Genomic DNA, 12,818 nt, shown 5'->3' with positions numbered 1-12,818 from the left:
AGGACGTCCTTCTGGCGACTAAGCGGAAGAGTTTTCTTCATGCGTCGGTCTAACATACTGTTATTATCTTCTCCTTCTCTTCAGACTGCAAGTCTTACTTCTTTCACCTTATTTAACCACTGAGAGTGGCAGTCTTCTCCTTCAAACTTGGCTGTCTATCCGGAGTGGTATCTTGAAGGCATCTCCTCCTGGCTGGGCTTCTAAAGGTAGGTTTCAACTCTGGACTTCAAATTTCAACCTTTTCAGGGGCACAGATGGCGGTTTCAGTAGTTGTTTTTACCCATTGGTATAGCTGACCAAGTGATAGAAGCGCCGTAGTGACGCGGGACTCAGCAAAGGTATCAAGGGGCTTCTCTTCTCAAGGTGAGTCAAGGTCAAGGTCCTTGGACTTGATCTTCTTTCTCTTTACAATGGTGTATGCTAATGGTGATACATAGAAGAGGATCACTTTCATATCAAGGGTATCAATATTTGAAGGACAGGGGAAAGAAAAGGTATGTTATGTAGTCCAGTTTTGGTGTCTGTCGGGGCTCAGGGCTAACATCAACACGTAGGTTGACAGGATGGAGATTCCCATGGGCTATAATTGGAATTTAGAAGACATTGATCTCGATTGGGATATAGAAGGGCAAATATTGACAGTCGTGGGCCAGACAGGTCTAGCCGGTGACGTGTATGCACAGGGTGCAACGCCGGCCGTGGACCATTTGGCAGGAGTTGATGTTTCTGTTCTCACTGCTATGGCTGCCATCACTGCCTCTGGAGCAGTAGGACAAGTCCAGCAGCCAGTTGCAGTTAATTATTTCCTGGCTCTGCCTATTCATATCCGTCAAAACATTTATAGGATGCTGCTCGACTGTGAAGTCACGATGAAGCATCAAATCAATGAAGAATGGGACACCATTGAGGTCATTGATGACATGGCCGACTCTGACACTCCGACGGACTGGGTCTGGTCCATGTGTCCACGCCTGACTAAATACAACTTTAGCACTTCGATCTTGCAGGTGAACAATCAGATCTATCGGGAGGCGGCTCCTTTCCTGGGCCGACGCAATCTATGGGTTCTCCTCCGCATTGAAGACAGGATGATTGCTCAAGGGATGGAAGATATGGGCTGTGCCATTCCTGTTCCTGGAGACTGGAATCTCGCTGGCCTGGGTGAGCTTTCCGGCGACGTGAACTACTTTGCAATCGACATCACTGTCGGAAGAGAGCCACATGCGAACCCAGCGCGACAGCAGTTTTTCATCATGGCTGTGGACGGGGTCTGGGATCTGGTGGCCATGTTGATTTCATACTGCGAGGTACCATGGAACATCGTCATTCGGGTCAAAGTCGACCACCACTTCTCCCATGCGCGGATGCAGGGTGTCCTGAGCCGCATTGCCGACATGCTCGAACCACTCCGCATCCTCGAGCCAGGCGATGAAGCTCGTCGCGCGACTATCGTGGTTGACGACATCAAATTTGGTCTTTCGGTAACTCCGCTTAACCACCTGCAAACCCGCTTCGAGGACAACGAGCTGATCCGGATGCTGAGGAACTATCTGCCTTGTTTCAACTCCGACGTGAACAAGGTCGACTGGCGCCGTGAAGAGGTCAAGATGGCCGAATGGAGCTTCTTCTTCATCAATGGAATCAACAAGTACGGCATCTCCCCGGACTTCCCCAAGTTCTGGCGAGACACTCTCTGCATGGCTCACACACGACTGGTGGCCATCAAGCTGGGTATCGATGCCACAGACGAGGCCGCATTCCACATGCAGCGTGCCAGTGACCTGCTGGAGATGCACGAAGCCCGACTCTGGTGGTATCGGGCCCTGCTAGCTCACATGGGAGACTGGGAGGACACGCTCAGCAAGAGCGCCAACGAAGAGATCCTCGATGCCATCTGGTGTCTCTCCAAGAACGAAGACAAGCAGTGGTTCAACCTGTTCTGGCTCCACGGCAAAGGCAACGAAGAAAACGCACGCCGCATCGTCCTGACCGTCGCTCACAAGATGGAGGCCGTCCGCTTGATGGCAGGGAACGGACCAGACAGCGTCAACGAGCGACCCAAGATCTTCCACCGTCTCATGGGAACGCATGGACAGAGACTGGCAGATAGTCTCCAGCCGGAGGAGATGGACGAGCACAACCTGTCGATGCGAGTCTTTCGAGTCTCAAACAACTCGCCAGAAAGCCTGCAGGTCCTCTGCTATTACAACAAGATCAACTTCTGGAGTTTGGTCTGACCGACTTCGGATCGAAAATCTGGATCTGATGAAGTTGGGATATTTTTTATCCACGTACTTCCGAATCTACCGACTGGAAAGCGATATTAACGTCGGCACGAAGAATAAAACAGTAGAAAAGCACAAAAAGATAGTCAGGAGGTGATAGTTAGGTAGAAACAAGAATACTTTCGGTCGAGTTGATGTCTTTGCCGTTTCTCGTGTAGGTGTAAGAAGTTGAAGTCTCAACTTTCTGTAGACATCCTTACAATAAAGCACCCATACGGTGGATAGCTGTTATTCAATATTTCCATTAATAGATAAAGAGAAGAATCCCTATTGATGACTCTAATTCATTCATGTCCATATATAAAACTACAATAGAAACGACAACCAGCTCCAGGCGCCTTAAGCAGATACTCCGTAGATAAAAACTAACCGGTTCACGCCAGCTCAAAGACCTTCGGTTGATTCTGTGCGGTCTGTGGAGGATGTTGACTGTCGATTTCCGAGATCGAACCCCTAGTACTCAGCGGCGGATGGGAGAGCTGCTGCTGGTGGTCCGTCGATATCGACATCGACTGCGAGGCTCTGTTGACGCTGTTGGCCCAGCTGGAGCAGTGAGCCATCCGCTCCTGGTGGATCAGCGACGGCGAGAGTGAAGGCGTCGTTGCCGTCTCTGAGCCTGCCCGCTTCTGCTCCTCGATATCGGCCCTAAATATCAAGCGGTCGACCAGCACGCTGTGCGCGCGGCGCAGCGTCCTCTTCACGAAACCCGTCGTCAGGACGTTGCAGCGCATATTGACGTCCTCACGCAGATAGAGTCCCTCTCGTGGCGCCCCCAGTAGGCCCAGCTCGACCGTCTCTCGAGGTTCGCCCGGCATGTTGCCCCCCACACTCCATTTCTCCTGGATGTCGAGGCCGGTGGGAGCGTAGACGTGAGTCTGTAGGCCGCCGGGCAGGTCGTGGAAGCAGGCCTTGTACGAAACGTTGCCGGACAGCAGACCGCCAGGCAGGTACTGCACCCTGTCCGTCAGCTCGTACCAGATGCAGTGGAATTCGTCTGGCGGGGCGTGGGATGGCGGCGAGCACTTCTTGAAGTCGATGACCAGGGGGTTCAGCTTGATCATCTCGCTGTGTTCGTGCAGCGTCCTCACCACCATCTCGCGGGTGATGTAGGCCGGCAGAGGAGTCACCGTCGTGAAGACGCTCCGTTTGTTCATTATCGACGGCTGTGGAATATTAGTTTATTCGGTTCTTCAACGTCCTGGGATGGCGGTATTCTATCAAAAAGTCCTGCCTCAGTCCATGGTTTTTCTGCTCCCTTCAGCCGCAGCCTTGTGGCTTGAACCTTTTCTTCTCCTCCCAAGCAGCTACATATCGACTTGAACGTTGCGGGCAGCATGTCTTGCATGTTCTGAAGCCCTGTCTGTCTTCATGTTGACACGACTGTCTGGATGATACGGCCTACATGGTGTCTGTCTACGGAGCCCTCCAGCACGGAAACGAACATACAAGACGCCAACTCGGGTTGAAATATTCCGCACTCGGTACAGCTTTGTACCTGTTGCAGTTCACTCTGGCAAGAGAAAAGAGAAGAAAGCAAACGCCCACGGAGATCTCGCGGACTTGGGCTGTGTCTAGCGCAAAGATGTGTCCCTATCCGACTGGAAGAACTGTCCCAGTCCCAGCAGCACCCCCTTTTCCTCTTCCTTCGACTGGCCTGGATGGGAATAGTGAATCTGATAGATGCTGATCCAGCTGACGGCTTGGAAAGCCCATCACTGTTTTGTCCTTTCGTCCAACAGAATCCAAGCCAAAATGCAAATACGAGATGTGGAAAATGTCAAGAGCTGGAAAGTCAATACATGTTGAATCGACTTTATTTTTGGGGCCAATCTAAGACATCTATCGTCTGGCCGTAAAGGGATCTACTTGCTGGATATAAAAGGGCCTCTCTGTCCTGGTTGACAGGAAAAAGTCCCTCCTTGATACCAACAGCCCATTCCAACCTACATACATACATATATATCTTTTGAACAAAAGAAGATCTACCGTCAAGATGCGTGTCTCCAGCTTCATCTTCTCTGCTCTCTCCCTCGTTGCCTTCGTCCAGGCTGCTGAGTGCCCTGCCGGAACCCAGGTCAACTGCTGCCAGATGCTCAATGAGAACAAAAACGCCTATACCTGTTAGTAGGGACTGTTATCTCTAAGCCGGAACATCTTGACTGACCGGAATATAGGCGCCACTCCAGGAGCTACCTACTGCCAGGCTCCCGGCCAGCCCCTCATTCCCGTCTGCTGCAAGAGCTACAGCCTGGTAAGTCACATCCCTTGATATCAATCATATCAGATATGAGCTAACTGATACTGCACAGACTCCAAAGGGCTATGTCGGCTCTAACTGCGCCAAACTCTGAATTGCTATCTAGATAGACGTGCTAGAGTTATATAGATATAACAATACATAATGTTTATACAGAGTACTCAAAAAAGCGTGAACCGGGCATTAAACGCTCTAATAATCATTCTCCCAAACGAATATGTTAAAAACGTATTGGCTCAAGTAGCAAGCCATAAGTCATGAATCCCCCATGCACCAGCCGTCAGACTGAGCACGCCTACCAGGCTCGCAGGGACACCGATTCCACCGTCAACACTCCAGTGCAGACACAGCGGCAGCCAGGCAAGACTGTTCACCAGTCTCTGATTCCACGCCTTTGCCTTCAGCGCAATCTTTGCAGCCTCTTCCTTGCCCTTCTGCTTGACCCCCTTCTCAGCAGCCGATGCAGCATCATCCCTCCCTCTCCTCTGCTCCTGAGCCGCAATCTGACTCTCCCTCACAAGCTTGACAAGTTCAAGCAGGATATGCGTCAGCCATGCCCTTATGCTCCAGAGAGACCACTTGGATAGACTGCCCCATCTTTCCACCGCCCGCTTGCTAAGGACCCCCTTGGAAGCCAGGAAGGCAACGTTCTCGAGAAACTGGAAGAGAACGCAGGATATCACTTGGCCATACGCAATGGCTCGCAGGACAGGGTCTGCGGGGGGTGATTTACATATAGACGAGCCCCATGCCCAGAGCGGTATGAGGCCGAGCAGCCTTAGCGAAGTGCGTGTTTCAGAAACGAGAGATGCGAGTGCGAGAAGATGTGGGTGAGCAGAGGATGCGGAAGAAGATGATGATGCTGCTGATGATGCTGATGACGGCGTCTTTCTACCAAGGGCAGAGAGAGCGAGATGATTCAGTCTGCGCGAATGAGTGAGGGCGTAGTGGAGGATATGCGCAGAGTATCCGACTGTTGCGAAAGCTCGTTCTGTCCCATGGGCGCTGGAGATGAATCTACTCTTGTTAGTCTTGTATTCCCCCGATTTAATAGTTCACTACTTACTTGTTCAGTCGCAGGATGGTAGAATCTATGGCTGATGGCGTAGAGGACGGCTTCTCGTCCTCCATCTCGACCGCTTTGGCAGGCTGAGGCGCTGAGGGCGCAATGTCCACCAGGACGGTCGATTCAGTCAAGCTCTCCTCCATCGAATTGATCTTGTTCCTTCGATGTTATCTAGGAATCGAAAGGAGTTTCTCCTTTTTCGTTTGAATATTTAAATCATGGCTGAAAAGGCGCAACCTTTCTCCGCGAGTTTCAGCCGAGGTTAGTTTCCATCTTCGGCTTATTATTATCATTGTATTAGCATTAAGCATTATTAAAAGACAGGATATAGTCCAAGTATCTAGTTCATCTCGTCTGTCTTTTCCTCTGCTGGTTCTTCTTCCTCCGTCTCTGCTATTTCGTCTACCGCCCCTGTATCGACTGTCCCAGCAGTTCTGTTCGTCCTTTCGATGAGCTGCGCAGCAGTGAATTTTGGTCTCCTTGTCAGGCATGGCCGCTTCGTTGGCCTGGCCTGTCTACCTGGACAGTCCTGTTTAACCTCGGCCTCTTCTTCAGTAGGCTGCTCATCTCCTTCGGATCCCTCGTCCCCATGCTGAGAGCTTGGGGGGGCCGCCGGGTCGGTATTCTCGCCCCCAGGGGCCTCTCTGCTACCGTATCTGGGGACACGACGAGGAATTGGGCGGCGGATCTCACTCATGGGGATGTCGAAGATGCTGGTCACCGGTTTCCCGCTGCGGCTTTCTGTAAGGGTTAGAGAGTCATAGTTATGGCACAGTCCCGCCAGGCTCTGCCACGACCTCTCGCAGCCACTTGGGCGGCAGTAATGGCAGTATGATGTAGTGCATGGCGGGATGACGGTCTTGTGGTCTGCCTCTGGATGATATCCTGGTTCTGCAGAAAGATAATACTCTGATGCCTCTTGTCTTGCCGCAATACCCTGCGTATTAGGAGGCGCCACCAGGGACCGTCGAAGGGCCTCTGCGGTCGACTGTGCCTGTTCCTTTTCCTCTTCGTTACGCGTCGACTGCATGCGTATGCTCTCCAGCACTGCAGCACGCTGTTCCCTGAGTGACTTGATCTCCTCGTCTGTGTAGTATCCCTTGCCGATGGCCTCCGACACCCACTCGTTCAGTGGCAACAGCTGGTCGTCTCGCAGCGTGGATGCCTTGGTCGAGTCACTCGAGGAGACGGGGGCAGCAAGAACACGGATGAACTCGTCGCTGAGCGAGCGTTGCTCGTCTTCGGTGCAGATGTACACCCACCGCATCGTCTTGAATACGCCACAGCGAGAACATCCGATGCTGCCGTCGACATCGAGGACGCGGGTCATGGTTGTGTGGGTGCATTCTGCGTGCCAGCTGCGGGCTCCTTGACCTCGTACCAAGCTCATCCTTTTGTTCTCTTCCTTTCTTCTTGTCTTCTTCTTGGAGGGGTGGATGAAGATGGCGGATATGCTGGTAGGATGAGCCGGATGTTGAAGATTTGGCTATAAAGTATCGACTCTGGTTCTCTCTGACGATGAAGATGAGCTGCCAGACCAGCAGGCAGAAGCGGATGAAGACGAATATGAAGATGAAGAACCAGCAGAAGATGAAGAAGATGATGATGGTAGAGGAGAGGAGAGATGAAGATATCCAGACTGTCCTCTATGTTGGGCGAGCACAGCCATAGATCAAACATTTTGTCTTTGTATATATATATATTACCTATTTCAAGATGATTATTCAATAGATTATTGTATAAAGATGAGTGTATTCATATCATTCATACATATCCTTGGTCTGTAGTTGCAAAGATATAGATAATGTCCATCTACACAGACAGGATACATAATACTAGCTATATACACCGGTATCCCTACAGCATCTATCTGTATACAATATCTATATATCAATATCTATAATCCATCATCCGTAGCATCCATCTTCTATTTCTCTGCATTCTACAGGCAAATCTTTGTATACATCGAGAATTGCCTAATCGGGTAACCAACTTCAGCTTCAACTTTTCTCCAACTTCAACTTCTTTCACTCCTCGACTTTCTACCAACTACACTCTCTGCCATCCACCGTCCACCACTTACTCTGCTCTTATTCTGCTCTTCCGCTCGTCCATCATCCTTGCCAACCTCGGCTGCGATCACAACAAACAAAAATAAACGCTAAAAAGCTTCCCAGCCCGGCTCGAACGCGACCAAAAGAAAACTCCCCTTCTTCTTCTTCCCCTCCGCCTGGTCCAATCCAAACCACCCGCAAATTGGAAGCGACAACATCTCCGATCGCTGGTCTTCTCGCACCGTCGCATCCTCTCAATCGATCGTTAACCAGCCATCGACCTCTCTCTCTCTCGCTCGCGCCTGTTCCTCGCCTCCCTGGCCCAGCCTTCCTGTAACCATGACGACCTCCGTCAAGTTCGAGAAGGACACCGTCCGCAACGCAAGCACCGCCGCTACTAAGGCCAGCGAGGACATCGTGCATGCGGTCGGTGAGCGGCTGACTGGAGGCAAGACGCAGAATGGCTATCTCGCTGTATGTTGTGTTCTCGTCCTCTTTTACCGCTGGGTTGCCTCTGTTACCGGTGGCTGGCGACAACCTGGCTAACGGACCTGTCTATAGGCGTACTTGAAGGAGCTCCAGTCGAACCCGCTACGAACGAAGATGATCACGTCCGGTGCTCTCTTCGGTATCCAGGAACTGCTCGCCTCGTGGATCGCGCACGACCGCAGCAAGCATGGCCATTATCTCAACTCCCGCATCCCCAAGATGGCACTCTACGGCGCCTTCGTCAGCGCGCCGCTCGGTCACCTGCTCATCAGCATCCTACAGAAGGTCTTTGCCGGACGCACCAGCTTGAAGGCAAAGATCTTCCAGATCCTCATCAGCAACCTGATCGTATGTTTTTATCCGTCAATTTGCCGGCGCTTGACCGTGGGAAAACTAGCCATAGCTAACGGTTAACGACAGGTCTCTCCCATCCAGAACGTGATATACCTCACGTCAATGGCCATCATTGCAGGTGCACGCACCTTCCACCAGGTCCGCGCAACCGTCAAGGCTGGCTTCATGCCCGTCATGAAGATTAGTTGGATCGTCTCTCCTCTCTCCCTGGCCTTTGCCCAGCAGTTCCTCCCCGAACAGGCTTGGGTGCCCTTCTTCAACGTCGTCGGTTTCATCATCGGAACCTACATCAACGCTCACACCAAGAAGAAGAGACTCGAAGCCCTCAAGCGCAAGGTATGGACCCGTATGCCTTCAATGCAACCTATCGTATATCTAACCTATTCGTTTTTTCTTTAGCAATTTGGCTCCGGAAAGAGCTCTACCGGCCGCCCAGAGGACTACCCACCACCACCACGCCGCGACTACTAATTTCAGTCGTATCTCCATGATACTCCCTACGGTGGGCGGGGCTAATGTATCAAGTCTTCAGCAGCACGACCTTAAATGCAGCATCACATTTTCCCTGACACTGCATGCTCGCCCGCCGAAATCTCTTTCTCTGGAAACTACATCAGCAAAAAGGAAAAGTCTCAAAATCTCGCCTGCAGTCATGTATATTCTTTTGTAACGCGGATCCTTCTTCCCCTTTCACCCCCCATCTGTCCGCGCCAAATCGATATATATTGACCATTTAGTTTCCAAGATAGTATCAAACCTGCGATATCCCCTCCCTCTTCTTTTCCTTTGTTATACGGCCTTTTGCTTTTGTTGTTTGACTTTTCCGCTTTTTTTTTTTCATTCCCCCTTGGTTCTTACAGACTGGACCGTCGTGGCGAATTGCAACAGAGGAACAAGACCTTTTCAATGTCTTTCTCTGTTTTGTACGGCCCGGCCCCTATCTGTCCTCTTTTTGTTGTTTTCATGTACCTCTATATATGCCCGGTCCCGACTTAATTCTACGTGATATTGAATGAATTTCTGCTTTCCCTGGCCTAGTAACGTTGTCTCCGGAATGGTCTACTTTATGTCTGTGATAGCAGCATAATAAGATGTGAGTTCTTTCCATTAGTTATGGATATCTGATCTATATTGTTTTAGGGGATACATCATCACCACACCGTTGAATTGCTCTACCACACCTAACTCATACCCAACATGTGCAAAGAACTTACTACCTATAATCATCCGGATTTGCGCTCTGCAAACGCCCAGCCAATACTCACAGTGTGACCAAAGCAGCTCTACTGTCCAGCATGAAAACACGAGAGCAACCATATATCGGATTTTAACATCGTTCTATACTACCTTTCTTCAGTTTTCCGTGACGTGTCCGCCTGATTATGGGTATTTGTTCCCGCTCGAAGGTTGGCCGTGATACAAAGCAAAAGAGGCCAGAAGTTTCTGGACGAGGCATACCTCACTGTTTGGGCTTCTAATATGTGAGTTAGCCGGCCTGGTAGTAATGATTTCGTGTTTCCACTGACAAACTATAGCAGTTAAGCAGGCGAGTGTTGCCTTTGAATCTTATAGGCTCCAGCCCCTGATGACGACCGAATATTTACTACGTTTTACATTGCCGTGTTCATAGATATACAGAATAGGATGATATTCTGACACCCCCATATCTATGATGGCCTGTTTATTTACTAGCAAGTTTTACTCTGGATAGCTTGGGCAGATTGTGTTTTGGACGCTTTAAATATATTTCCTGCCATTGATGTCCAAGCGGTCCGCACCGTGTGACATCAAACATGGAGCCCCAACGCTAGTATTACCTGATAATATTAACGTGTATAGTCGAGACTCTTCCTGAGCCATGGTATTTAAGCACACAGCCCGACTTTTCCACCTTCAAAGCTGTTAGATTTATAGTGTCGATTTCACCACTTGACCTATCCTACCTTCACGATATCTTTACCCTGCTATTTCTAATATGCGTCATCTACGGTGTACTTGTCGAGACTATGCTGAGGCGGCTGGAGAAAAATCAGGCTCTGGTTTACGTGCTTTAAAGGCATCTTCGCTCCCAAACCTAGGGATCAGTGAAGTTCTAGCGACGAAACTGGCCCTTGATGCTCTTGAGAACTTTCGGACTCCGCACTTGGAGATACCTTGTTGTCCATCCCATGGGTTTAAATATCTCCCTTTCCGACTATTTAATACGTTCGATTCTTGCCTCTTTAGAGGCTTACTCAAAGATCAAGTCTATCTCAGGTGGTCGAATATCCTGCCTTCGGCCGTTCATGGGTTGACCAGCAAACCGGGAACAAGGGACACGAGAATCACTATTGACCTTCAAAACACCCTGATAAAAGAGGGTTCAGCTGAAGGAATCATATCAGTTTTGATACATCACATGGCCCACGCATACTTCATTGCCTGCTGTGGACCTCCTAGCGACAATAAACACGGTTCAGAAAGACAGAATCTCGGCCATAATCTAGCTTACAGCACCCTGATATATAAAATCATGGACGTCTTTCAGCCTCGGGGATTCAAACAGATGCCGAATCTGTTCATTTTTGATCGTACTCGACATCACCCAACTAATCACCATCAACTTTGTCGTCAGGGAAGGGCGGTTGCTAGTTTGGCCGAACCAGGGAAATGCTGTACCTACCACTCAAGGGATTTCTTAGACAGAAACACCTGCCACCATCATACCTTGACCTTAAAGGAGTTAAAACCAGAACAGGAAAATAATGGGAAGTCGGATCTCGGTAATCCATAGTAAGTTTAAAGAACCGCCTCGCACACTTACATAACTAACGGTTAACATCAGTCCAAAATCACACTATATCCACATCGTGGATATTGGGAACCAGAGGTTCACCCCCGTATTGCGTACACAATACCACTCCTCACCAAAGGATTACGTTGAACTACTCTATGAAAATTTCGCTGTCCCATTTCTACGTTCCAACTTAAGAAAGGATTGCTCGCTAGCTTCTAAATTATCCGAAGATGTCAATTTCCTAAACATACCCGCGCCGTCTCATCAGATATTCTGTGCATTCTACTCATATCTGTTAAATGGAGACTATCCTCCAGAGCTAGTCAAAGTCACATCTCCTTATCTCACAACTACAACTGCTCAGGGCCCACCCATCATATTGACCTATGCCCCTGAAATCGAGAATTATTTGGCAACCGATATCAGGATGTTTAGCCTAGCAAGCATGCTGGACTTCTCTGATCTAAGAAACAGCGCAATGGAGAGAATGTATTCGCTGAGTGAAACACATGCCAATCCGATCTCGATCTTTGATGAGATTTACAACAGCCCCACTAGGAATGACGATGACAGAAATAGGCTACGCAGATGGGTGTTAGAGTTCCTTGCTAAAGCAACTTCCTCAAACACAGGATTTACCAACCTTGATATCCTGCAGGCTGAGCAGTGGAGAGGTAACCTTACGAAACTACGGGAGAAAAATGGACTTTTCAATATAGACTATACAGCAGCCCTCGAGAACTTGGTCCTTGAAAAAGCATTCGCGTGTATAACTGCACATAGTGGAGAGAATCGAAAAACTGAAGAATCTACAGAAACCCCAGGGCAATCTGGCACCAGGGGAAACCTATCGCCTTCAGAGCTGGAGCTACTTCGGCAGATACACCCTGAGATATCAAAACTATACGAAACAGCTGCCGTTCTGGGACAGAAACAGGGCTTTAGCCTTGGGCAAACAAACGATCCCAAAGGACAAAAAGACAATGATGGTAAATCACAGCAATGTTCCTCTTGCCAAAGCAAACAGCAGGATGACCAAGCTTCTGAAGCGTCTCATTCGCAATGTTCGTGCCTATTTTGTCTCCCTCAGCTGTATACCGAGCCGGGCTTACATAGGCAAGTCCCTACCCCCCAGCATTGCTTAAACGTTACTACTCCCCTGCTCTTTTCTCCGAGCCCCCAAACTACGTGTAGTCCTATAAATTTTATACCAGTTTCTACCCATCACCATTTTAAATGAGGGATTGGGCGGAATAGCTTTCGGAATATCTTGTTTGCAGCTGCAAGGTGTATGGAACACAAGCTCTTAGTGTTTAGCAGTTTTATAAATTGTTTGCTATCATATTTATACTTTTTTTTATTGTTTTTAATCGAATAGTTTAAACTCTTTATTATAGGAAAAATTACATGTGATTGCTCACTACTTCATTGTTGGGTTCTGGTACATAGCAGCATTTATATATACTAAGTACTATGCCTTGAAACAATAGCCAAAGGAGTTATTCTATGTATTGGCCTTCTTAACGTAAATGTAAAT

The 12,818-nt window shown here is 49.2% G+C and overlaps 7 protein-coding genes across 7 annotated transcripts; 4 read left to right on the top strand and 3 right to left on the bottom strand.

Annotated features, from left to right (window-relative positions):
- Nucleotides 1-563: 563 nt before the first annotated feature.
- On the top strand, nt 564-2,237 carry MCYG_03925 (uncharacterized protein; the record flags this gene model as incomplete). The annotated part of the gene is made up of 1 exon (XM_002848373.1): nt 564-2,237. One exon carries the CDS (start codon nt 564-566, stop codon nt 2,235-2,237), a length of 1,674 nt encoding a protein of 557 aa, XP_002848419.1.
- Nucleotides 2,238-2,659: 422 nt separating this feature from the next.
- Nucleotides 2,660-3,655, bottom strand: MCYG_03924 (conserved hypothetical protein; the record flags this gene model as incomplete). The annotated part of the gene is made up of 2 exons (XM_002848372.1): nt 2,660-3,448; nt 3,602-3,655. 2 exons carry the CDS (start codon nt 3,653-3,655, stop codon nt 2,660-2,662), a joined length of 843 nt encoding a protein of 280 aa, XP_002848418.1.
- Nucleotides 3,656-4,778: 1,123 nt separating this feature from the next.
- MCYG_03923 (peroxin 11C) lies at nt 4,779-5,751 on the bottom strand (the record flags this gene model as incomplete). The annotated part of the gene is made up of 2 exons (XM_002848371.1): nt 4,779-5,559; nt 5,609-5,751. 2 exons carry the CDS (start codon nt 5,749-5,751, stop codon nt 4,779-4,781), a joined length of 924 nt encoding a protein of 307 aa, XP_002848417.1.
- A 197-nt stretch (nt 5,752-5,948) lies between these two features.
- MCYG_03922 (uncharacterized protein) lies at nt 5,949-6,875 on the bottom strand (the record flags this gene model as incomplete). Its single annotated transcript, XM_002848370.1, has 1 exon — nt 5,949-6,875. The coding sequence occupies one exon, from the start codon at nt 6,873-6,875 to the stop codon at nt 5,949-5,951; it is 927 nt and encodes a 308-aa protein (XP_002848416.1).
- Nucleotides 6,876-6,906: 31 nt separating this feature from the next.
- On the top strand, nt 6,907-7,279 carry MCYG_03921 (uncharacterized protein; the record flags this gene model as incomplete). Its single annotated transcript, XM_002848369.1, has 3 exons — nt 6,907-6,968; nt 6,994-7,040; nt 7,089-7,279. The coding sequence occupies 3 exons, from the start codon at nt 6,907-6,909 to the stop codon at nt 7,277-7,279; spliced, it is 300 nt and encodes a 99-aa protein (XP_002848415.1).
- Nucleotides 7,280-8,001: 722 nt separating this feature from the next.
- On the top strand, nt 8,002-8,976 carry MCYG_03920 (uncharacterized protein; the record flags this gene model as incomplete). Its single annotated transcript, XM_002848368.1, has 4 exons — nt 8,002-8,136; nt 8,224-8,499; nt 8,572-8,841; nt 8,905-8,976. 4 exons carry the CDS (start codon nt 8,002-8,004, stop codon nt 8,974-8,976), a joined length of 753 nt encoding a protein of 250 aa, XP_002848414.1.
- A 1,504-nt stretch (nt 8,977-10,480) lies between these two features.
- Nucleotides 10,481-12,475, top strand: MCYG_03919 (conserved hypothetical protein; the record flags this gene model as incomplete). Its single annotated transcript, XM_002848367.1, has 3 exons — nt 10,481-11,277; nt 11,330-12,270; nt 12,417-12,475. The coding sequence occupies 3 exons, from the start codon at nt 10,481-10,483 to the stop codon at nt 12,473-12,475; spliced, it is 1,797 nt and encodes a 598-aa protein (XP_002848413.1).
- Between the last annotated feature and the right edge of the window lie 343 nt (nt 12,476-12,818).

Source organism: Microsporum canis, genomic scaffold (assembly GCF_000151145.1).
Source record: "Microsporum canis CBS 113480 supercont1.3 genomic scaffold, whole genome shotgun sequence".
Lineage (NCBI taxonomy): Eukaryota > Fungi > Ascomycota > Eurotiomycetes > Onygenales > Arthrodermataceae > Microsporum > Microsporum canis.
The sequence above is the reverse complement of the archived record's forward strand: the minus strand, read 5'-3'. Positions and strand labels throughout refer to the sequence as shown.